We start from the raw sequence: 24,334 nt of genomic DNA on the forward strand, positions 1-24,334 counted from the left end.
CTTTGATGTTGACAATCATCCTTTTTATTTTTAAACTCAGGTACAAGGAAAGGATTTGTAAATGCTGAATCATACATCAAGAAAAGATTGAAAAATAGCATTTGAAGTCATAAACATGAAGTTTTGGAAGTCACTTGCTGAGGTGGTATACCACTCAACATGCCCTATGTCTCCACCTAAACATTTAATGAACTCACCAGGATCAATGACAGCTATGTTCTATGAACTCTACCAGCATTATTAGTGATAAAAGAAACTATTCATAACAGGTAAGACACTCTGATTGAGGCTGATGATTGTGAGCTGGTGAAGAGGTACCAGCAAGACCTTGTGGGGATTTTTTTTTTTCCAGATATACATACATAGTTAAAAAATTAAAATATCAGCTACAGTAAGAGCCTGAGATTGTGGAAAACAATCAATGTAAGGTGATGATGGGTACATGATGAGAATGGAAGAGGAAATGTTAGTGAGACAGGCTCTGGAATGGACATCACCAAGGATAACTTCCCTAATAGGTATTACTCATAATTGACAAAAAATCTACACACATTTATTTATTTATTTATTTATTTATTTTTTTTTTTGGGGGGGGGTTAAATGTAATTCAGTCTTAAAGAAGCTGGCCTTTAATCTGTACACACAAAAGGATCTCAAAGTAATGTAGTATTCAGTTTCAATGCTTCTACAAAATGTCATTTACCAATACAGTAATACTCCACTTAACAAACAGGATAGGGGATGTCAAAGCTGTTTGTAGAACGAAAATTCGTTAAGCAGACGTAATTTTCCCATAGGAAATAATGGAAATAGGGAGGTATGCATTCTGGGCTGGTCCCCAACATACCACATGGGTTAAAAAAAAAAAAAAAAAATATCATATATACGTTTGGCAGCATATTGGGCCACCGGTGTACCACTACTTTTATGATGTCATATGATTCATTGGAAGTTAGAGGAGCTATGTACAAATTCTCTCATATTCTCGCATTTATGTTCACAAAACAACATTTCTATTAGCTTTTTACAAACCTTGCCCCTAAGAAGGGATTGTTTTGTAATGCATAAAGTGAAATCTTACATGGAATACCAAAAAAAATAAAGCAGAGAAGAGATGAACCACAGACGAAGCGGGAGACTCGCGGCGACTCGGCCACTTTTTCTTCTTGTGACCCTTTTAGCCTGCGTGTTGTCTTTCCCCATGATACGTATTTGTTTCCACTTCTCTACTGCCTGCTATAATAGATATCATATCTTAGTATTCATATACGCTCATGCCATGAGGATAACCTTGATTCCGTGGCACTGAGTGACAGTGAATTATTAATGAAATACTGCGGTATTTCATTAATAATTAACTATTTGGTATTCCATGTAAGATTTCACTTTATGCATTACAAAACAATCCTTTCTTGGGGGCAAGGTTTGTAAAAAGCTAATAGAAACGTTGTTTTGTGAACATAAATGCATATTAAGACAGTAACACCACCTCCAGAGGTGGTGTTCCCAGCAACCTCAGAGCAACCTGAAAGCAACCTTGTCACCGTCCCTCCAAGCGTTCATGGATGCCATTTCGCTGCAAGAGGTTGCTCTGACGTTGTTAAAGAGTCTTGGATCCAGCTGCAGGAGCGCTAGAGACAGAGGCGGGAAGCCAGCCAATCACAGCGAAGCTACCACGTTCGGTCCCTCATCCGGCAAATTCAAACCCAGAAAATTCACAAAACGGATGTGGTTGTACGTTATGCGGATTTTTGGTTTAACTTTATATAGTACGTTAAACCAGAAATTTATTAGATGAACGTTCGTTAAGCGGAGTATTACTGTATAATGTTTATTTGTTCTGACATTTTAATCCACAATCTTCATAGTTATCATATGGTGAATATATCATACAAAACTGGACCCTATTAATGATTTCATTTCATAGTGATCTTATAGTTATATTTTGAATGTCTAATTTCTTGACAATATAATTTCCTATTTATCTTATATTACAATCAACTCTAAAATTCAATCACCTATCTATATACCAGGCTGGCAACCCAACATGTGGGTGGCCCAGACAAAGCACCACACATTCATAGGCACATCATTCACACTCTTGCCCCTTTGCCCCATGATGGAAAGGGATAGTCTTGTGGGCAACCTTAGGCATAGCACACACAGCCATATACTTCATAGTTTTGATAAACATTCTGCTGCTTCTTCCATATCAACAGGTGGCTTTTCATCTCGTACTGTAACAGTGTGTTCACTCTTTTTTTTCTTGTTGTTCTGAATAGCACTGTGGAACTCTCCAAGTTTCTTATCCAAAGATGCTACAGCTTCCTTGTTGGAGATTTTAAGCTGGGAAAAGTAAAAATCAATAACTATCACTTTATCCTTGAATCAGTGGATCAAATTCCTCTATTACTATAACCTTGCATGACATGTTCATATGATTAAGCCCTTGTCATCTGATATAAGCTAACCAAACTGTAGTCAATGCAACTTGTTTGCAAATTTCTTCCTTTCTATATCCATTATAATGTTTTTGTTTAATATAAGTATTGGCATACTACCTTCCACTCCAGAATATTCAAAATGCATCTGAAGTATTTATTCTCAATCTTTCTATAAGAACAAACTAAGACAATCTAGTAAAAAAAAAAAAAATTTGTATTGTACAGTAAAATTCAATTTATCTTGACATTACAAGAAGAGAGTGTTGTTGATGACTAATAAGGAAAATCCATATTGATATAAAAATCCAGGTATACTCAGAAAGCTGAGCTTAATAAATGAATATAACATTTTACTCAAATAGATCAACTGAGTTTCATTAAAAGGAAAAGACTATACAGTAATACCTTTAGATAGAAGTTTTTAAGATATGAACCAAGATTTGGTCCTTTTTTTTTTTTTTTGAGATACGAGTGAAATTTTGAGACATAGTCATGGTGCTGCCATTATTTGGTACATTGGTCTAGTCTCATGCATTGTGATTGTTCTTTTCATCATTTTCACACTATTTAACTTTTTTTTATATTTAAAGAAAGTGCAGTTTTACTTTGTGTTTAATGTTAATGTGTAAATGGCACCTGCATCCCTTCCTCCCTCCCTCTTCCTCTGCCATTCACCACTATTAGCCGAAAACATCTGTCTCCAAGGTAAGAACACTAAATAAACTTTTGCTTTTGATTTTTTTTTTTTTTTTGCATTGATAAATTATACATGTGTACAAAACTGAAGAGGTGAAACAAACTTCTCCCATCTCCTCCTACCTCCTCCACTGATGCTTATCACATGTATATCACTGAGGAGGAACAATGTAAAACAAACCTCTGCAGTGCAGCCTCTATTCACACTCACACAATCAATCTCTCTCTCTCTCTCTCTCTCTCTCTCTCTCTCTCTCTCTCTCTCTCTCTCTTTTTGCCTACTTAAAACTTAATTTATTCTATGAATAATATTTACTGGGTCATCAGTGAGTTCTGCTATTATTAGAGCAGTCTTCTATGGGTGGCTATATTTGTACACTCCAACTGATCAAATCCAAAGTGATGGACGGGGTGGGTGAGGGGCAAGATGTGGTGGAGTAACGTCCCATGGAATGCACCCCTCCGAGATAAATATACTTTAGAAAAGTCATTTGTCTATTTATATTCTCTTTTATTATGTTTTATTATGTTTTTATGCATTATTTGTTATTTATAAATATGTACCTTTTTCTTACCTAAACACCCGTATAAAAATTGTTTTTTTTTAGTGAGGCTGGAATTAATTAATGGCATTTTAATCCATTTTAATGGGGAAAATTATTATGAGATACGAGCTCTGTCATGGAACGAATTAAAACTTGTATCTCTGTATTTACATATGATACATGTAATAATTTTTTTGACTTTATGAACTGTTGAAAATTACAATATTATCCAGTATTAAATAATTTAGACCCCAAGTGTTAGGTAATTAGGGTTACAAGCTATTGAGTCAGGCAGATTTCACACTACCCAGAAAATTTCACATGTCTGTCTGGTAAACTCCATTACAGAAAAAAAGACTAATCTATTCATATAAGCTTACCTTTTGATGTAATTATAATGACAATAAAATGTGAACACTGTAAGACCAACTAGCAGTGTTTAGAACTGTGTGCCTAGGTTTATATTTACCTGTTTCAAACTTGTCTTGACTTGTTTAGCTTTACTCTTAGTCTTCAAAGGAGCTCCAACACCAACTTTCTTGTAAATTGGATTCTTTGACTTCCCTGGATTTTTGGAGTTGAGCTTGTTTTTCCCCATTGTCACTTCTGTTGAATCGCAAAATTCTTATTTCAAAAATACATATAATGATGTCATAGACAAGAAAACACTTATTGTACTTGGTCTCTAGGACATAATATTTTGCAACCAAACAACAGTAAATATTAAGATAAGGCTCACCACTCTTTATACTGACTCTTAATCCTCAACGAATTAGGGGACCCGGTTGGAAAGCAGGGTTTTTATTTTTAGATTGGGAAAGCTAAAATATGGTCAAATGTCATCTCTTACAATAAAAAATGTGTGAGTTATTTCTGCTGTTATGATGGGTGTCATCTTTGATTTTATCGAAAAAAAATGGAGCAATCAGCATTTTATCCTTTGGGATACTAACCTAACCTAGCATTACCTAATTTAGTGGATCTATGGATATTTGGAGATTTGATTACCAAATTCTAAAGGTTTCTGGAGATTGACTACCAATTTCTAAAGATTTCTGGAGATTTGACTACTGATTTCTGAAGATTTCTGGAGATTTGGCTGTTGATTTCTGGAGACTTGACTACCAATTTCTGGAGATTTACAGAGCTTAGACTACCGATTTCTAGATATTTTTGGAAATTTGACCACTGATTTTTGGAGATTTCTAGAGATTTAACTAACGATTTCTGAAAATTTGTGCCAATTTCTGGAGATTTAACCAATGATTTCTGGAGATATAACTACCGATTTCTGAAAATATGACTATTGATTTCTGGGTGACTAGACTTCTGGAGATTTGATTACCATTTCTGAAGATTTCTGGAGATTGGACCACTGATTTATGAAGATTTTTGAAGATTCAGTTACCGATTCATGGAGATTTGCCAACCAATTTTTTGGTTTGACACGATTTCTGAAGATAAAAAAAAATTATTACCAATTTCTGGAGTTTTGACTACCGATTTCTGGAAATTTGACTTGCGATTGCTGGAGATTTGACTACCGATTTCTGGATATCTATTTACCGATTTATGGAGATTTGATCACCAGTTTGTGGAGATTTGACTCGATTTCTGAAAAGTTTGACTAGCAATTTCTGGAGATTTTACTCCTGATTTCTTGTGATAAAGATGGCTCTCGCCATAACATCAACAGCAACAACCCGCTTATTTTTTTGGGGGGTCATAGGTGACATTTAATCATATTCTAACTTATCCCATACGAAAACCCCGCTTTCCCACCAGGTCCCCTTATTTGTTGTGGGTTAAGAGCCGAAAACGTTAGTCAGTATAGTTGTGTGCCTCGTTATAATGTTCACTTGAATAATTAACACGGAAATTAATTTCAGTGTGGGCAAAAATAATTTGATGTTACTGTATGTTTAGTTACCTATGTTCAAGCTGTTCTTTGCCATTTACCATAACACAGGACTTCTCCTTAAACTTAAATCTTACCTCTTAACCCGGCGTACTACGTGAAAAGTTAAATTCAATAAGTGAGAAATAAACAATTTGTTATTGGTGCATCGTGAAAGGCTGTGTCCTAAACGATCTCACGTGTTATTATTGTTGTCATGTCAGTCAGCAAGTACGAGCCTTTGTATTTTAGATATTAATAATGTGCCAACATTATGGACACTTTAAAGTAGACTAAATGTTGTTTAAGATCATTTTGTTGCCATTAGTATTATGTATTTACAGTATCAAAGGGTCACATGGGAGTCTTAATTATAGTACCAAATCAAACTTTGGTCTCAGTTTTAAATGGAGACCATCATTAATACCTCCATGATGGAGATAGTGCAATATACCCAGAAAATTTAACATTTCTATCTGGTAGACTAGGTAGGTAAACTCCATTGGTGAACTCTACAGAAAAAAAAGGCTACCCAATAGCTAATTTCAATAACTTTCTTTTTCAAGATGCGAATTTGACCAAGCTAGCTTCCTTGGATTTGACGCAGATTTCATATAACGCAGTCAAATAAATGTAATTTATGTAGAAAAGTACAACACAGAATGTTGTAAATTTCAAAACAAACCAAAAGAAGAAGAAGAAGAAGCGAAAAAAGCGCGCCAAAAGTTGTTTACTCCTGACGCCGAGAATCGTGAACTTTTGCGTGTTAACTTTATCGCCAGTAATATCATCGTACTTTCCACTTTCAGGACCAAAGACGCTTTCACGAAACAGTATCCAAGATGAAGGGGGACCAAATTCAGTATTCCGAGAAATACTGTGATGACAAATATGAGTACAGGTGAGGACTTTCATATCATTGCAAATTTTAGAATAAGTCGAATATTGTGATTCATGTCAACTACACAGGCAGAGTCGATATTGATGACTATAAGGAGAGGTGCTTTAAGAAATCATTCCCATTTTCTCTTCAATAAGTAAAATCTTTTCCTCTATAAATTTTAACTTATAGATTGGCAGTCGGTATGTTATTTCCTTGAGAATTGGTTATTATTCTAAAGGTTTCACCTTTTCTTTTTTTGGTAGTTGGTAATGTATTTAATTGCCGCCCTTTTCCATGATAAATAAGTATAGGGAGGATAGTTAAGTTTTACATGTGGGGAAGACAAAATGTGCCAAATTTGGGAAGCCTTGAAAAGTCTAGGTAGAAAGGTTGTGGGATAATTCTCCCAATAGGTAATGTCTGCCCCTCAGTCCCTGGTGCGCGCCATCCTAACCTTTCAAAGTCATTAACCTTGCTAATTGTGGGACTATCCCCATATTCCCCATCATGCTTACTAGTAAAATTGCAATTTAACACAATACCTGCTATCTTCTTTTCTCCTTTTCAATTCCCAACATACTTAAGTTCCTGATGGAAAAATAAGGCTTTAGATGAGGAAACCAAATTTGGACATCCTTTAAAAGTAAGGAGGAGATTCCATGTTTTGAAAACTGGAGAACTTTCTTGCTTAATTAAAGTAACTATACCTAACCTAAGAACCTAACTTGATTTAAGTCTCAATTTTCAGGCATGTTATTTTGCCAGCAGATTTGGCAAAATTAGTTCCAAAAACTCATCTCATGACTGAAACTGAATGGCGCAACCTTGGAGTTCAGCAATCCCCCGGTTGGGTCCACTACTTAGTTCACAGTCCAGGTGAGGAAAGATTGTAGTCCCATGTTGTAATCTTTCATCAATGCCTCCTTAATGTCCTTTCATACCTCATTTCATGAATACTTGCCTTAGCCAGCTCACCTGGATGAATAAAGTAGACAGGATTTTGTTTGACTTGTGTACAATCTACTTTGTCTCATTAATGTGCTTGTGTTCAGTACACAGGTGTTTTTGTCAAGTGATGTTTAGGATGCTTTCAGTTTTGTTCTTTAATTGTTATTTTTATGTTTAAGAGTAATTTTATAAAAAAAACTTATTTTGTAAATTATTTTACTTTGAAGTTTTATCCTTGATTCTGTATTTCTAACAATATTATACCTCATATTCTTATATTTTGCTTATTTAGCATAACATACTGTGCTATATGATTAGAAATTGCAGTGCTAAAACTTTCTTTAGTTTCAGATTTTAGCAGAATGCTACTATTAAAAATTGTGTTTTATTATTTATATATTCATAAGTTTGTTATATCTTATCAGTTATTTATTTATTCATATATATATTTATTTTAATTTTTTTTGCATTTAGGCTTCAGGAAAACAAAGTTAAAGCAATTTAAAAAGAAAAAATGTGTTAGTTCTATATGAAAATAATGTGAAAGCAGGTTCAAAATTACTATTGAGAAATTGGCCAATAATATCCATTCTAACATATGAACTTGTATGGGATGACAAGAAAGTAAAAGAATGTGCCAGAATGCATTGATGGAGAAGAAAAACTTTGTATCAGAATCTCTATATAATGAGTGATGAAGGTAATGGGGACTTTGTGTGTGTAATTCACCCAGCCAGCCTTCCCCATTATGGAGCGAGCTCATAGACCAGTCTTTGGGTAGGACTGAGACCACAACATACTCCACACACTGGGAAAGTGAGGCCACAGTCCCTTGAGTTACATATCTTACCTACTTGCTAATAGGTGAACAAGGGCTGCACATTAAGAGGCTTGCCCATTTGCCTCACCTGCTCCTGGGACTTGAACGTGTGTGTGTGTGTGTGTGTGTGTGTGTGTGTGTGTGTGTGTGTATTAATGATATTCTGTATCTCCTCAGAACCACACATCCTGCTCTTCAGAAGGCCTCAAACAGATGTGAAGCAAAATGCAGCTTCACAAAGTGCAACTTAATATTTTTTTCTCAGAAGCATGTTTTGTTTTCTTAGTTTTGCATTCTTTTCTTTTCATTAGCACATTTTTTCTGCTGTTTTCTTCTGTATTATTTACATTCCTATCTCATTGAATAGGAGTCTCAGTGCTTTTAGTATTTTTCAACAGAATATATATATTATTTATTTTAGTAAATGGTTGCTTTGTAAGAAATACTAAGTCTGAGTTAATATTTTGTGCATGATATCTTTTATTTAAAATGTTTTATTCCTATACAATCATTATATTAATCAAAAGTTGAAAATAGGATACCAGTGGCTGTTATTCAGACATTTTGATAATGCTGTTATTTTAATTTCAAGGACAGGTCATTGGTTGTTCATCCTGTTTTTTGTAATGCTGAATTGCAAAAGGATCTCATATTATTTCTTGTCATTAGCTAATTTGATTATAGGAGTGTAGGTCTGGTGTCTAAGGGAATCCCTGATCAAGTATTCCAAATGTACATTTAATTTAATCTAATTTAATACCATTTCTTAAAGAAAGGTCTAAGTTTTGCAGCTTAAATGACAATGAATGTTGCAGTTTAAAGGAATGGTAAAGATTGTATAAGAAATTATAAATATTTTTGCTTCTGATGTAACCTATATTTGTCCATGAATGAAATAAAAATCTTTATGTTTATTGTATCAAATATATAGAGTCATCCATATAGCTTCCCTCATTATAATGTAGAAGAAATTTGTGAGTAATTTATCTTTGATACAAAAAATGATGTGCATTTTATGAATACATATAAGATAAAAGATGTGTTGTGTGTACGAGTTGAGTTTCATTATGATTGATATTCCATTTAAGAATTGTTGAGGAGAGATTAATGTATCATATCATATTCCATAGAAATGGTGTTAAAGTTAGAAGGATTTCTAACTGTTAAGGTGATAGGAACTACTTCATGGTTGCATGAAGATTGCAAATTATCTATTACACAGTCTGTTCTCGTGTTCATGCTGTAATCGCCTATTTCTTACTGCAGAAATACCTGGAGATACTCTATTCATAGTGTATATAAGGTTATATTCTCCTTTCCAAATGTGAACATGGATAGTTACTATTATTTTAGGTGAAGGTCTCAGTTACTTATTGAAAGCTTGTTAAATTCTGTTGTCATGTGCAACTCCAACATTGTCATTTGTAATGCAAAATATTTCATGTATTTCAGCTAATCATTGTTGGAATTATGTCTATATTGCCAGACCAAGACTAGTGTCTGTTCACATCACTTGACTCCTCTCACAAGACACCACTGATCCACTGGTGGTGTGGTGTGAGAGGGACCTTACCTTGCTCTGGAGGTGAGATTTTCTTGATTCCTCATCTAGACTAAAGTTGATATTGAGCATTTACCTTACCATTTTCTCTCAAATATGTTGTTGCCTTTACAAGTAACACTATCTTTATAGAAATAAAAAGTTCTCCCATTGTTTGAAAAAGGAAAATATATCTGATATGCATTGCACCAGCAACCTGCTTATCCTGCATCTTCCAGGTATGAAAGATTTATTGTAAGAATATATAAAAAAAAAAAAATGGTAAAAATGGGTAAGTGACTCATTGTATAGTTTCAGAAAGATAGTGGTGAATCATGAATGACAGAAAAAAAAGTGAGAGAGGTGGTGGGAATTAGAAGTAGCATGATAAATCGGTGAATTTTTTTTTTTTTTTTTTTTCCATCTGGAAATGTAGATATATTGACTTGTATCTCTTAATTTTTTTTTATTGAGGGAGTGGGCACGAAATATTATTATTATTATTATTATTATTATTATTATTATCATTATTGTTATTATTATTATTATTATCATTATTATTATTATTATTATTATTATTATTACTACTATTACTACTACTACTACTACTACTATCATTATTATTATGATCATTAAAATTTTATTGGCAATCCTTACAGATGTTAAAAAGATATATTTACTAAAAATAAATAAAATAGGCTCGTGGGGTGGCGGGAAGGTCACTATTCGAACGTCACTGAACTTGGCGGGAAAGCTACTGTTTTGTTGTGTCCGTGCTGGATTTGTGATTCTGAGACTTTATTACACCTCTTCTTGTTCATGGTGGCTATCTGTTGGGTGTTAGTTACCGTGACAAGTGGTCAAGGTAAGGATGAGTGGAAGGTTCTGTATGAAGCGTTCGCAGTGTATGTCCATATTCAAAAATAGTTCGTGACGACTTTCAAAGGCTATTAATTCTTCACACAGGTGTTTTTATCTCACTGACGGGCACAGATTCCTTCTAGCTATCAGTGGCCATAAAAAAATGCCAGTAAAAATTCAGAAATTTCCGTTAAAGGCTGGTGAAAGTTATGAAGATATATCTGCCAAGCTTCCACTGGCGGGATGCTATGGGTGATACTGGTGAACACCACATTCCCTGATGAATCTTACTGGGTAGAATATTGTAGCATTATCTTAAACTCATAGGTATCAGTTCTTTCTGCACATTGTGAGTGAAAGTTCCCCCAGCAATAGCCATCAAAACTATTAACATTCATCTGTCATCTTCATTTTGGTAATCACCTAGAGCAGTGGTTCTTAAACCTTTTCATTACCACGCCCCCTCTAGGGATTTATATGTCCCTCCACGCCCCCTTTGAGTCTATGAATACAATTCCCCCCAGATTTTAAAGAAAAAGTGATACTTTTGCATTTTTCATAAATTTTTCATTAAATGACCTTGCTCTCATTGAGAGAATGACAAACAATTAGAGGAATTTCTGCTTTTTCCCAATTGCTCACACCTCCCTTAAAAATTTCTATGGGGCATGCTCTCGAGATTAAGAATCACCAATCTAGAGCAAAAAGTAATTAACTACTGATATCAATGTTCTGGTTCAGTGCTATAAGTTGACCAACATTGAAGGAGTAGAAGTTGATGATACTCTTGGCTCTCTCACTTGTCTTTTTGTTTTAATGACATTGATGATTATATTTGATTTCAGATGGCAGACTTTAAATTTGTGATACCACTGAGTCTTCAGATGCTAGAAGAGTCAAATTCTAGCAGGCAGTATGTAGTCACCAGTGTGTTTACAGCTTGGGAAATAAATAACAACATAAAAGGTGAATTATGTTCAGTAATTGGAATTGTATGAAATACTGCTTATATAATTATGCTATTTATTGGTTGGAATCATTGAAGTGATATTCTAAGAAAACTAACAAATTTCCAGTATAGTGATGTGAAAATTTATTTGGTTTGAATCCACTTTCAACTTGATAACTTAAGTACATGTGTTATGTTGTAGCTTGTACAGTACTCTGTATAATGTAATGCTTCTTACTTAGCAGTGAAGTAATGTAATGTAAAAAGCTGTACTAAAAGGAAAGTTTTCTTTTTAGAAATAATGATATTAATAATAATAATAATAATGATAATGTTTTCACAGATGTCCAGGCAAGTTTGCGGCAGGATGGAAATGAATTCATCCTCAAACAGAAATGTTTTGACACATTGTATAGTATCTTAGTAAACTTTTCTTCAGTTGATAGAGAAGTTCAACAACAGTCATGGAACCTTATGGTGAAAGGTAAAAACTCTTGAAATGTAAAGAAAGTCTAGATTTGATAATCAATAATAGAAGATTTATTCATATCAAAGGGTTTTGTTTATTTATTTGTCTACTCCAAATGTATTTATTTTGTTCTTGTTTCAGCAATGGGGAAACTGGTATCAGAAGTGGGTTGCATTATTGATGGGGATTTGACTGCCTCTTCAAAGGCTAAATGGCTGAATATTGTGAAGATGACTACATTTATAGCTTGCAAACTCAGTGATGCAATGGAAAATAAATACAACAATGCAACTACAGATATTCTTGTACCTTGCAGGGTGAGTTGAAATATTCCAGTTAAAATTACGTTAATAGCTGTTTTATTTTTTTGTTTATTTATTTATTTATTTTTTTTTCATGAAAAAATTGAATTTACACTAGTACGAGTCTTTCACTGTGTTTTATTTTATGATGTACTTTTGTTCTACCTCTCATCATTCACTTGTGCACATATGCCAGATTCAGTAATATTTCACCCAGATCTGCAGGGTTAATTTCCCATTCTATGTATTTTCATTGTGAAGAATATTTAATTGTATTTTATTCCTTGCATTTGACAACATACATTGTCTTTTGTAGGGGAGAAAGAAGCATGCTAAGGATACTGATCAGGGTCACTGGGAGGAGGACCGGAATAATATGTTGGTCCATCTCTATACTTTGATACAGTATCCTCTACAGCGGTTGTGGGAACCACCAGTTGTGGAGGATGACTTTGTGATGTGAGTGGTGTGAGGAGTGAGATTTATTATTATTACAGCATTTTTTTATGTGTGTATGTATGTATGTACGTACAGTGTGTGTGTGTGTGTGTGTGTGTGTGTGTGTGTGTGTGTGTGTGTGTGTGTGTGTGTGTGTGTGTGTGTGTGTGTGTGTGTGTGTTGTGCAGTAGTGGTTTTAAGCCTATTTGATGAATTTTTATCAAATTGGGCCCCTTACTTTATATTGGGCCCTGCATCAGCTATAATTGCCTTATTTTGTAATAAAGAAAATGACTTAGCTATATTGTCTTTCAAATTTTTAGTATCTCAAGCATTTATTTATTATCTTAGTTTAAGGTGAGTATACTACACAAAATATAAACATTATAAATTTTGAATTTTGTAGAGTAGAGGCCCCTCCTTCAGTTTTCTAGATGGGATCCACAATTCCTAGTACCATGCCTGAGTCATGTATCTATTGCTTCGAACATTTCTTTTGAACTTTTATGAAAATGTTCTTTCAGTTTGAGATTACTGAATTTAATTTCTTTTATAAAATCTTATCATGAATATATCAGAGAAATTGGTATGCTAAAGGAAAATTATAAGATCCTTTTTATATTGCTTTGTCCTGCTCTGGAATCATAAATTTTCTTGTATACTTTAGAGACTACTAGTTACTAGTTTTTTGTAACTAGGAGTCAGGCAAGGACTGATGTCAACAAAGTATCCCAGTATGTGTTAAGGATTATAGTATATTTGGTTTTTGTTCTTTCAGCTTAATTGGTGATAGCTGTTATAAGATGCTTGAGTCTCCCAACATGGCTTTGGTACGAACCAAGGATACACGTACGTCCCTGTTCCAGATTATAGGCACACTTGTCAAGAAGTTTAACCATGGAATGGCATGTTCACTGAAGATTCTACAGGTATGTAGTATTGTACTCATGTGGAGGAAGTATTGGTTGGTTCAGAGTAATTGATAACACAAAAAATATGTTTTTAGATTTTTAGAGAAAATGAGAATTATTTGTTTCTTCCATAGCTGCTGCGAACATATGAACATATGGTGTCTCCTGCAGCTCAGGGAGTCATTCTGCTTATCCAGACATTTGGAGACAAATATGTTTTGCCTGAGATTATCAAAGAAATCTCCAGAGTTTCAAGAGATGACATGGTAAAGGACACATCTGGGCTTCGCAGCTTTACCCAGTTTCTTATTGAAGTATCAAGTAATTGTCCCCAAATGATTGTGCCTTCACTGAGTCTTCTAATCAGTTTCTTGGATGAAGAGGTAAGTTGAGAATTAAGAGTTTACTAAGGCAGTATTTTATTTACTTATGGCACTATTTTTTATTCATAAAAAATTTAGAATAATTCCAAGATGAGCAATTTTATTGATGTTTAAGATGTTGAGTTTTTAAGCAGATACTACATACATGTTCTCTTACAAGGTATACTCTTTACGGAACTGTGTCCTGTCAATATTGGGTTCTGTGGTGCTGAATCTGTTGAAAGGAGACAATCTTGACACAAAGAGCAAGGATTTAAGGGACCAGTGCTTGGAACACCTTGAGGACCACATACATGATATCCATGCTTTCATACGAAGTAAAGTGAGTCTTGACAACATTGTTCTTATGATCTATATCATTAGTAGATTATTCTTTATGCTTTGGGCTTCAGATGCTAAGAATTCTGAAAGTTTTGACAATACCTGTGCTCATTCAAAGTATAATGCAGATTGTAAAATTTTAATTGTTATTTAAATGCTTATGTATTTATTTACTTTTCAATAGTACCCCGTCTTTTACTATAATCATTTCATTGAAGCCTCATGGATAGTTGAAAATGCAAATGTAATAATGGTTGAAGTTGCGCATTATAGCATGGATTGTGTGGAGTATAGTATCAAAAGATAGGGAAAATTTGTAAAAAAAAAATAGATAAAAATAAAAGTTTAAATGTACCATAGAAGTGACATGCATTGAATTCCTAAATTTAGTAATATATTTTATGAACAGGTTCTCCAAATATGGAATGACCTGATACGAGAGAAGGCTGTGCCGCTGTCTCGACAACATGATGTACTAAAGATGGTGTTGGGGCGGCTGTGGGATAAGTCATCAGTTGTACGGAAGAATGCTATACAGTTATTGACAGCTTTTGTGAACAGCAACCCTTTTGCTGCCAAGGTGTGTACTATGAAACGTTGACTTTATTGTAGTTTGTGAGCAGCTATGTTAGTGTGTTTTCATCTTTTATCATTGGATTCTGGGATTGACTGTTGAAATAAGCTGATGAAGTGCTCCAGATTCCTCAATGTTGATGCCTTTGGAAGTATTGCAGTTAACTGAGGCATACTTTTGCTGCACCTGTGTATGTGTACAGGTGCTAAGTATAATAAGATTTGCTGTAAAACAGATAAAGGATAGTTATGACAATGCCTAATGTTAAGATCTTTCATAAAATATACCATTTAGAAATAAAATTCAATGAATGGCATTCTTAGATTGCAAGTCTGTGGCCAGGCTTTAATTGTGAATTTAATTAAAATCAAAGAATAAAGTCTAAATTATGAGAAATATGATTCTTTGGAATGAAAATAACATTTTCCAGTTACCCCTAGAAGAACTTGAATCTCAATGTGCTTTGGAGTTGAAGAAACTGCAAGAGTTGTCTCCAGATATTGATGTTGATTCTTTGGGAAAAGAAGAGCCCATTGCTGATGAGAACACCTCATCAAGGGCAGCATGGGTTGCCATTCTACCTAATGTTATCAAAACAGTTCAGGAAGTTTTAGAAGGTAAGTCTGTTGCAGAGTTGTTCCACTGGTTATATACATATATATTTCTCAAATAATCTGTATATTGATGCATTTTACCCAAACAGATAGCATGGAATGTAATGAAGAAGAGGACAGCATTGATGAAGAAAGTGATCTCAGCAATGCTGTAAAGGAGGTGGCTGAAGCCTTGTCCTCCAACAAGCTGTACCGAGCAGTCAAGTTGTTGCAGGATGTATTTGAAAAATTCAGTGGAGCTGAAGTACTAAGGTAAGTTTTTGTCATTATTCCTTTACCTCTTAAGATGATACTGTTTAGATGTCATAATGCAGTAGTAGCATAGACAATGATACCTACATAGGGAGGCGATGGCATAGTGGATAAGGTGGTGAGCATGGGGTTGGGCAGATGTCCATGCATAGGTTCGAATCCCACCATGTGCTGTCTTGAAACTTTGTCATTTGTCGAGTGGTTTAAAGTTACCTACATGTCACCATGGTACCCAGGTTCTAAGTGAAGGTGTAATTGCCTTATACTAAAGATGCGCTTGAGTAGTGATATGGGCCCTGATATGGGTACCACTATAAATAAAATTGCCTGCACCATTAATGGGTGGAAGCTAAACAGCACTTCCCATACTCTTCAAGCAATATCTACAGGCACTGTAGGCTAAAAAAAAAAAAAACTATTTACATTTTGTATGAGTTGCTGCTGAATGATGCTATATTTGTCTTGGGTCCAGGTAGAGACTTTGTATGTTGTTCTTTAGGCTCTGTTGCTCCTCCCAACATCCCTGTTGTAACCTGAAAGTCCCATAAGTAACAGCAGAAGTGTCCATCTGTTCTTATCCATGTATATCATATTCTAATACCTTTATATTCAATTTTCTTAGCCATTCCAGTTCTTCATGTATCAAATAATATAGTATTTCTATTTATTTATTTTTTAAGAATGTCTTCATTTTACACTCACAGACTACTTTATATTTAGTTCTGTCTTATTGTTTTCTTGTTTTGGAAGTAACCAGATTGCAACACAGGCAGAATGTTAAGCTTTTGATTACTTTTACCACTTGCACTGCTTCTTGACATGTTGATCTTTATTACTGCAATGAGTTTCTCCTATATAATTTGTGTTTCAATATTCATGATTATTGTATATTGCAGCTACAATCAAGAGGAACATTCTTCAAAAATATTTGAAGCTGTTTCTGAAGAAGACCTAACAGAGAAGGATATTAAGTTTCTTGTGGTTCTTGAAAGAATATTTTTGTCAGCAAAGGAAATGGAGAAGGCTGTATCAGAAGAAGCAAAAGATGAAATGACTGATGAGACTACTAAAAAAAATGAAGAATTAAAGTTGGAGATCAATAAACAGAAAATGCTGGTTGTATATTTCAAGGCAAGTCATATTTTTAAGTGAAAAGAATATGTGGATTTGCTAATGGAATTAAGCATTTTATGAGAAAAGCAATGAATTGAAAGGGATGTGTAGATCCATATAAAGTAAGAAATAACTATCTTAATAAATTACTTTTATTGGACATAATTGATGTTTTTAAATAATTTAGCTGTATTGTGTAATATAAAATAGGTGATGCCAAAGCTTTGAGTTTTCCTTTTTAGGAACAGGTTGAATGCAGAGAAACTGGAAGGTAAAAGTGAATAGTGGATATTATGACAAAATTTGTTTTCCTCAGGATTCTGTGAAGTTTGCTAGGCTTATTCAACAAGGGCTGCCTATAATGTGTCAACTTTTAGGCAGCAAACATGTTTCTGATGTTATGGAAGCCATATCATTTTTTGTAACAGGTAATTCATCTTAAGCTTTATAGAATCTTTTGTTTTGTTTCTAACTTTAGAGATATTTAATGAATTGTGTTGTGGAGAGATAACATTCTGTGGAATTTTGTCATCAACAAAACATCAAATATAATAAGCTCACTTTAGAATCCACATCCTAACTAATATTTCATCCATTCAGCATTTGAGTTTGGTGTTCTTGATGCCATGACTGGTGTTAGGAAAATGCTGATGCTAGTGTGGAGCAAGGAACAAGAGGTGAAGGCAGCTGTGGTTGAGGCATATCGGCGCCTTTACATCAACAATGATAATCATAATGAAAGGTTTGTGAATGTAGACATCTTGTTTGTACATCTGTCATGCATATAATAAGATTGTAGTCTTTTTGCTGTTATATTACTATCTGCTGATAGACTTCTCACAGTATGAAATGCTAAAATGATAAATGATAATATTAACTTTGTAGAACACAAGCACTCCAGATAGTTGAAAATTTGTCATCACTTATTATTGGAGCAACCATGGGAGAACGCACATCACTTGAAGAAATTGTCTCTCAATTTGTCTCCTCTGGTGAGTATTGGTTTATTGTTAGGATAGAATTAAATAAATCAGATTAGATCAATGGTTTGTGGATTAAGACTCCATACATGCTTGCATGTATATGATTTTTTCTGGTGGCTTGCATATCTCATAACTTCCAGCAATCTTCCTGTGTAGTCTACACCTCTTAAGTATCTTGTAGGGTTCTTCATTTCAAATGGAGATAATGTATGCTGCCTTCTTAAATCCTTTTTGTGTGCAGGTATACATATATTTATCATAATTCTATGACTTTTTAACAGGAGACATTACTAAGCAGTGCATAACACTGTTGTGGGAGCGCTTTACCAAGACTCTTCCAGACACCACTGATGAGGAGGCACATATGGCATTGATTATCCTCGCTATGTGTGCCAAGTAAGATTGTTAGTGTGTGTGTGTGTGTGTGTGTGTGTGTGTGTGTGTGTGTGTGTGTGTGTATTTGTGTGCATGCGTATGTGCGTGTGTGCGTGTGCTTATTACATATTACATTTTTGTAAGTGTACTGTATATGTGTCTTGATTGTACAGATATTGAAGATATTCTATTTTGGATTGTCAGCATCCTTGCAACTTAGTGCATATCTGAATTTATTTTTTTCTCTACCTTTTAGTGCTGAACAAAGCATCATTTTGAGCAATTTTGATGTTCTGACTGCTTCTGGCCTGGGTGAGCAAGGAGAGCAGGACTTTGCTCTTGTGAAAGAAACCTGCCATGCATTGCTGAGAGTAGCTGTTGTTAAGCCAAAGACTGATGCACCTACAGCTCCAAATAGGTAAATTTACGAAGCTAGTTCTTAAGAGTTCTTTAGAATAGTGTACATGATATTTGTGAATTTTTTTTTTTTATATTCAGATTAACCTTTTGAAATTGTTAGTGTATGTCTTATGCCTGTATAGAGTATGATAACTATACAACCAAGAATAACTGTATGTTTACAAACAAGATAGAAGATTTATTTTTGTCTGAGTCTGAAATCTTCCCTTCTCCGTTGACATAGATTCAGTAAAGTTCAAAGGCTAAATGAGAGGGCCATGCTTTACAAATATTTTTTTTCAGTGTTAAGCAGTGTCAAATCAAATCTATCCAACAACATTCATCCTTTTTTTTTTCTATAGACTGGATCGTGACCATGAGATCTTTGTGAGGCTGAGCAATATTCTTGTCCAAGGTTTGACAAATCTTAAGGATTGTCAATATTCTCCTATGGCCTTGAAAGCTGTGTCAGTTATATATGCGGTGAGTTTTGCTTATAGTTACAACTGGCTATTGCTATCTGTGATTTCATTTATAATACTTTTCCAGTACATAAAAGTATTCTACACACTGAACACACACACACACACACACACACACACACACACACACACACACACACACACACACACACACACACACACACACACACACACACACACACACACACACACACACACACTCTCTCTCTCTCTCTCTCTCTCTCTCTCTCTCTCTCTCTCTCTCTCTCTCTCTCTCTCTCTCTCTCTCTCTCTCTCTCTCTCTCTCTCTCTCTCTCTCTCCAAAGATTTTGCATACATAAATAATGTGATGTATTTACTTTCAGTTGGCTGAGCACCCTGACTTGATATGTGAGGAAGTTATACAGAACATGTATCAGATCTTAGAAAATTCCTGCCAAGATAAAGGATCATCTCCAGACAATGCTTCAGAAGTAAGGTCCTATCTTCAGTAGAATAATTTGTATGGTGCAGTATGGATCACGCACACACACACACACACACACACACACACACACACACACACACACACACACACACACACACACACACACGGCCCGGTAGCTCAGTGGTTAGAGCGCTGGCTTCACAAGCCAGATGACCGGGGTTCGATTCCCTGGCCGGGTGTAGATATTTGGGTGTGTCTCCTTTCACGGGTAGCCCCTGTTCACCTAGCAGTGAGTAGGTACGGGATGTAAATCGAGGAGTTGTGACCTTGTTGTCCTGGTGTGTGGTGTGTGCCTGGTCTCAGACCTATCCCAAGATCGGAAATAATGAGCTCTGAGCTCGTTCCATAGGGTAACGTCTGGCTGTCTCGTCAGAGACTGCAGCAGATCAAACAGTGAATTACACACACACACACCATGTAGTATAGTGGTTAGCACACGGCTCACAACCAAGAAGCTTTGGTTTAAGTCCTGAGTGCAGTGAGGCAAATGGGCAAGCCTCTTAATGTGTAGCTCCTGTTCACTTAGCAGCAAGTGGGTATGGGATAGCTTTCCCAGTGTGTGGAGTGTGGTGTGGTCTCAGTCAATCCTACCTGAAGATTGGTCTATGAGCTCTGAGCTCACTCCGGAACGGAGAAGGCTAGCTGGGTGACCAGTAGGTGATCATGGTGAACACACACACACACACACACACACACACACACACACACATACACTTACAGAAATGGGTGAAAGTAATAGAAGATTTACATGGAAATACAAAATAGATTTTTTTTTTTTTTTTTTTTTTTTTTTTTTTGCAGGATGGCCAACTGGTCAAGGGCAATAAAAAATGGGAGGAAAAAAAAAGGCCCGCTTGGTTGCCACTTCCCTTACAGTCAAGAGAGTTAACCAAAATTCAGGGACAAATGTCTTGAGATCTCCCTCTTAACCCACACAGTGCCAGCGACGTGTTAACACGTTGTCAAGTAGTATATCCCGTAGTGCCAGTGACGTGTTAAAACGTCGGCAACTTAAAAATTCATAACTCGATAACTAATCAATTTGGAAACAAACTATAAACAGTGACAGATTCGCCAACTCTTCCCATACCTGCCCTCAGGCTAGACGCGTGTCGAGTGGAAGGAAGATATGAAAAAGTACCGATGGAAGCCTGAGGCTGTTCCAGATTATAATCTGTTCATGCGTATGGTTGACCAGTCCGACGCAATGATTTCAAGCATCAAGTGTGCCAGAAAGATGATGAAGTGGTACAAGAAGATGTTCTTCCATCTTCTTGACTTGGCAGTTTATAATGCCCACGCTCTCTACCAGCAAGTACATGGCAAAAGGGAAGTCCTGAATGAGTTAATTCTTGAGGTCATTCGGGAGGTCGTGAATGCCCATTGTACAGTCAAACCACCCAACCTACCAAGAAACCAATGCCAGGTCCTCATGAACCTCACCTGACTGAGCGCCACTTCCCTAGTCTAATACAAAGTATAGCCACTATGAAATATCGTCAGCACCTCTGTAAGGTTTGCTCGTCAAGTGTCAGACGTGCTCATGTTCGAAAAGACACCGTTACGAGTGCAAAGAGTGTGATGTAGGTCTTTGTGTGGTACCTTGTTTCAAGGAATATCATACAATCCAAAACTACTAGTGTACAAGGTGAATAAACATGTAAATAGCAGTGTAAATATAGTGTACAGTGTATATACGTAGATTAGTTTTCTCTTCCCTCGGCCAGAGAAAATGAATCTGTAAAAAACAGTGTTTTTTGCCGATTTTGACACATTTGTTTCCTCTCTCCGTGTGTACTGAGACTTGTTGGAGTATATAATTATACTGAACATACTCCATACTTGCCACAAAACCACACAAAACTGAAGTGACACCCACACTGTGGTTTACAAAAAACCGCAAACTTGCTACCGCATGCCATCCGGGAGCGACAAAACAGCGCACCGCCTCAAATACAAAAGCATCTATATCTCCACAACGGCTGATAGGTAAGTCTTAAAATTTTACAGGCATGTTTCTTAGACTGAAATGAAGTGATTTATGTAAAAAAAATAAATAAAATAAATAAATAAATAAAAAAAAAAAAAAATCGAAAAATTGCTGGCACTGGGGTGTAATTTTGGGTAAAACCTTCTGGCACTGTGTGGGTTAAAAGAAGTGAAGTTGTAGGAAGATGGAAATACAGAAGCAAGCAGGGAGTTCCAGAGTTATAAGGAAAGAGAGAGAAAAGAAAGATCTGGGAGTGATTATACAAGACACCCTGACTCGAGAAAGACACATAAATGGTTTATTTGCTTCAACATACAAGACACTAACAAATATCACGGGGGCTTTCATATACATAGATAAGAGTATGATGAGAAAGATCATAACCACAATGATAAGACCTAAACTTGAATATGCAGCAGTGGTAATGGTCACCATACAAGCAGAAGGACATCAGTAAACTAGAAAGAATACAAAGGACCACTACAAAGCTTATGCCAGAAATAAAGGATTTTCCTATGAAGAAAGACTGAAAGAAGTGGAACGGCCAACTTTGAAGGATAGACAGGAGAGAGATCTAATAAAGGTGTATAGATTAGTAACCCGTATGGAAATTATAGATAGACAAGACTTCGTATTGCTGATGAAGGATGAAGATAGACAAACAAGAGGACACTCCGAGATCATGAAAAGTCAGTGTCTGAGGAACATTAAAAAAGTTTAGTTTTCCACATAGGACAGTGGACATCTTGAATGGCTTGAGTGAAGAAATTCTAGCTACAGAAAGTGTGCATAAATTAAAGGAAATTTTGAATAAAAGTAGATATGGATATAGGTCACTATGGGCCCTGTTTGAACCTTGTAATATACAGCTAGGTAAATACACACGCATACACACACTGCATAGTGTAATGGTTAGCACGCTCGACTCACAATCGAGAGGGTTCGGGTTCGAGTCCCGGAAAGCGGGGAGGCAAATGGGCAAGCCTCTTAATGTTTAGCCCCTGTTCACCTATCAGTAAATAGATACGAGATGTAACTTGAGGGGTTGTGGCCTCGCTTTCCCGGTGTGTGGAGTGTGTGTTGTGGTCTCAATCCTACCCGAAGATCAGTCTGTGAGCTCTGAGCTCACTCCGTAATGGGGAAGACTGGCTGGGTGACCAGCAAGTGACCGTGGTGAATTACACACACACACACACACACACACACACACACACACACACACACACACACACACACACACACACACACACACACACACACACACACACACACACACACAGCTTCCCCCATAGAGTGATAGATATATGGAATGGACTGGACAGAGAGGTGGTGTGTGCAAAGTCTATACACGACTTTAAGAGAAAATTAGACACTGTGAGATACAGAGACGGGACAACACAAGCATAGGCTCCCCTCCTGTAAAATACAGCTCGGTAAATACAACTAGGTAAATACACACACACACAGACTAAACTGAATTTCATCTTTGTTTCTAGGTTTCTGTGAAGAAAAATTCTGTCTACCTTTCTTTCTTTCTTACTTTTTTTTTTCTTTTTTTTATTCTTTCTTCTTCTTCTTCTTCTTCTTCTTCTTCTTCTTCTTCTTCTTCTTCTTCTTCTTCTTCTTCTTCTTCTTCTTCTTCTTCTTCTTCTTCTTCTTCTTCTTCTTCTTCTTCTTCTTCTTCTTCTTCTTCTTCTTCTTCTTCTTCTTCTTCTTCTTCTTCTTACAATGTACTATTTTGCAGCTTTGTGTATGAGTAGATTAATCCATTCATGAAAGATTGCATACACTGAAAGGTTACTTTTTTTGCTGAAGTTAAGTTAAGTAATTTATTCTTTTTTATCGGCACCACATGTTCAGTTGCTTCACTTACATTTTATATGTTTAACTAATACATTTAGCGAATAAGAAGTGTGGTTTGTTCACCTTTCAGGATAACATCTTCAGCATACCTGCTGGGGTGCTGACTCGGTTCTGTGTTGTGCTTGGTCACGTGGCTGTGTGCCAACTGGTCCATCTTGACATTTATATCTTCTCAGAACTGAAGAGAAGAAACAATTTAAAAGAGGAAATGGAAGTAGAAAAAAAAAGAAAGAAGTCAAGAAAGAACAAAAAATCATCACATGCTAGTGATGTCTCCAAGGTAATATATATGTATACAATCATACTTCATGATTCAAACATGCTTCAATTTGAACAGTGTTTGAGATTAAATTTTGCTCTCTAATTTGAACATAAACACCCATTCAAACAGTCAGTTCCTCTAGCATTCCTGTTCCTGTCCCTTTGCCTTCACTGAGGAAAATTCAATGTAATGTGTGTAAGATTTGTTAATTTTTTTTTTTTTTTTTTTTTTTTTTTTTTTCAGGGGTCACAAGAAACAGATCTAGATGAAGAAATGGGATTGGTTGGTGCTGTAGCTGATGACACAGAGGCAGAATATATTCGCTATGTGTGTGAAACCGAGATTATCAACAGTGATAATCTTCTTGGGACTATAAAGTAAGTCATGGAATACTATTGCTTTTTATATTTAACTTCTAGATTTTCATATGTAATGTAATTAATTTTCTTGACAGATGGAGGAAATTGCAAAAGGCAAAGATAAAAGTAAAGAAAAGCTGCTTACATACAAGTACTTCCAGGAAAATGTGAGGTAGCTTTGCCAAGGCACACAAG

General features: G+C 35.6%; 2 protein-coding genes across 2 annotated transcripts in view; both read left to right on the top strand.

Moving 5' to 3' along the window:
• The first annotated feature begins 6,286 nt into the window (after positions 1-6,286).
• On the top strand, positions 6,287-9,982 carry LOC123503733 (cyclin-dependent kinases regulatory subunit-like). The gene is made up of 3 exons (XM_045253722.1): positions 6,287-6,483; positions 7,214-7,341; positions 8,411-9,982. Exons 1-3 carry the CDS (start codon positions 6,425-6,427, stop codon positions 8,482-8,484), a joined length of 261 nt encoding a protein of 86 aa, XP_045109657.1. The 5' UTR covers positions 6,287-6,424; the 3' UTR covers positions 8,485-9,982.
• A 508-nt stretch (positions 9,983-10,490) lies between these two features.
• LOC123503651 (condensin complex subunit 1-like) overlaps positions 10,491-24,334 on the top strand; it is a 23,682-nt gene continuing 9,838 nt past the window's right edge. Inside the window, exons 1-21 of the mRNA XM_045253594.1 lie at positions 10,491-10,638; positions 11,480-11,600; positions 11,927-12,067; positions 12,194-12,369; positions 12,671-12,813; positions 13,571-13,721; positions 13,838-14,086; positions 14,247-14,408; positions 14,817-14,987; positions 15,412-15,598; positions 15,685-15,847; positions 16,744-16,978; positions 17,277-17,388; positions 17,561-17,702; positions 17,846-17,952; positions 18,225-18,339; positions 18,575-18,736; positions 19,080-19,200; positions 19,544-19,651; positions 23,589-23,798; positions 24,024-24,157. Of these exons, the coding sequence (XP_045109529.1) occupies positions 11,480-11,600; positions 11,927-12,067; positions 12,194-12,369; positions 12,671-12,813; positions 13,571-13,721; positions 13,838-14,086; positions 14,247-14,408; positions 14,817-14,987; positions 15,412-15,598; positions 15,685-15,847; positions 16,744-16,978; positions 17,277-17,388; positions 17,561-17,702; positions 17,846-17,952; positions 18,225-18,339; positions 18,575-18,736; positions 19,080-19,200; positions 19,544-19,651; positions 23,589-23,798; positions 24,024-24,157 (3,110 nt within the window). The 5' untranslated portion in view covers positions 10,491-10,638. The remainder of the gene's footprint in view (positions 10,639-11,479; positions 11,601-11,926; positions 12,068-12,193; positions 12,370-12,670; positions 12,814-13,570; positions 13,722-13,837; positions 14,087-14,246; positions 14,409-14,816; positions 14,988-15,411; positions 15,599-15,684; positions 15,848-16,743; positions 16,979-17,276; positions 17,389-17,560; positions 17,703-17,845; positions 17,953-18,224; positions 18,340-18,574; positions 18,737-19,079; positions 19,201-19,543; positions 19,652-23,588; positions 23,799-24,023; positions 24,158-24,334) is intronic.

Source organism: Portunus trituberculatus, chromosome 14 (assembly GCF_017591435.1).
Source record: "Portunus trituberculatus isolate SZX2019 chromosome 14, ASM1759143v1, whole genome shotgun sequence".
NCBI lineage: Eukaryota > Metazoa > Arthropoda > Malacostraca > Decapoda > Portunidae > Portunus > Portunus trituberculatus.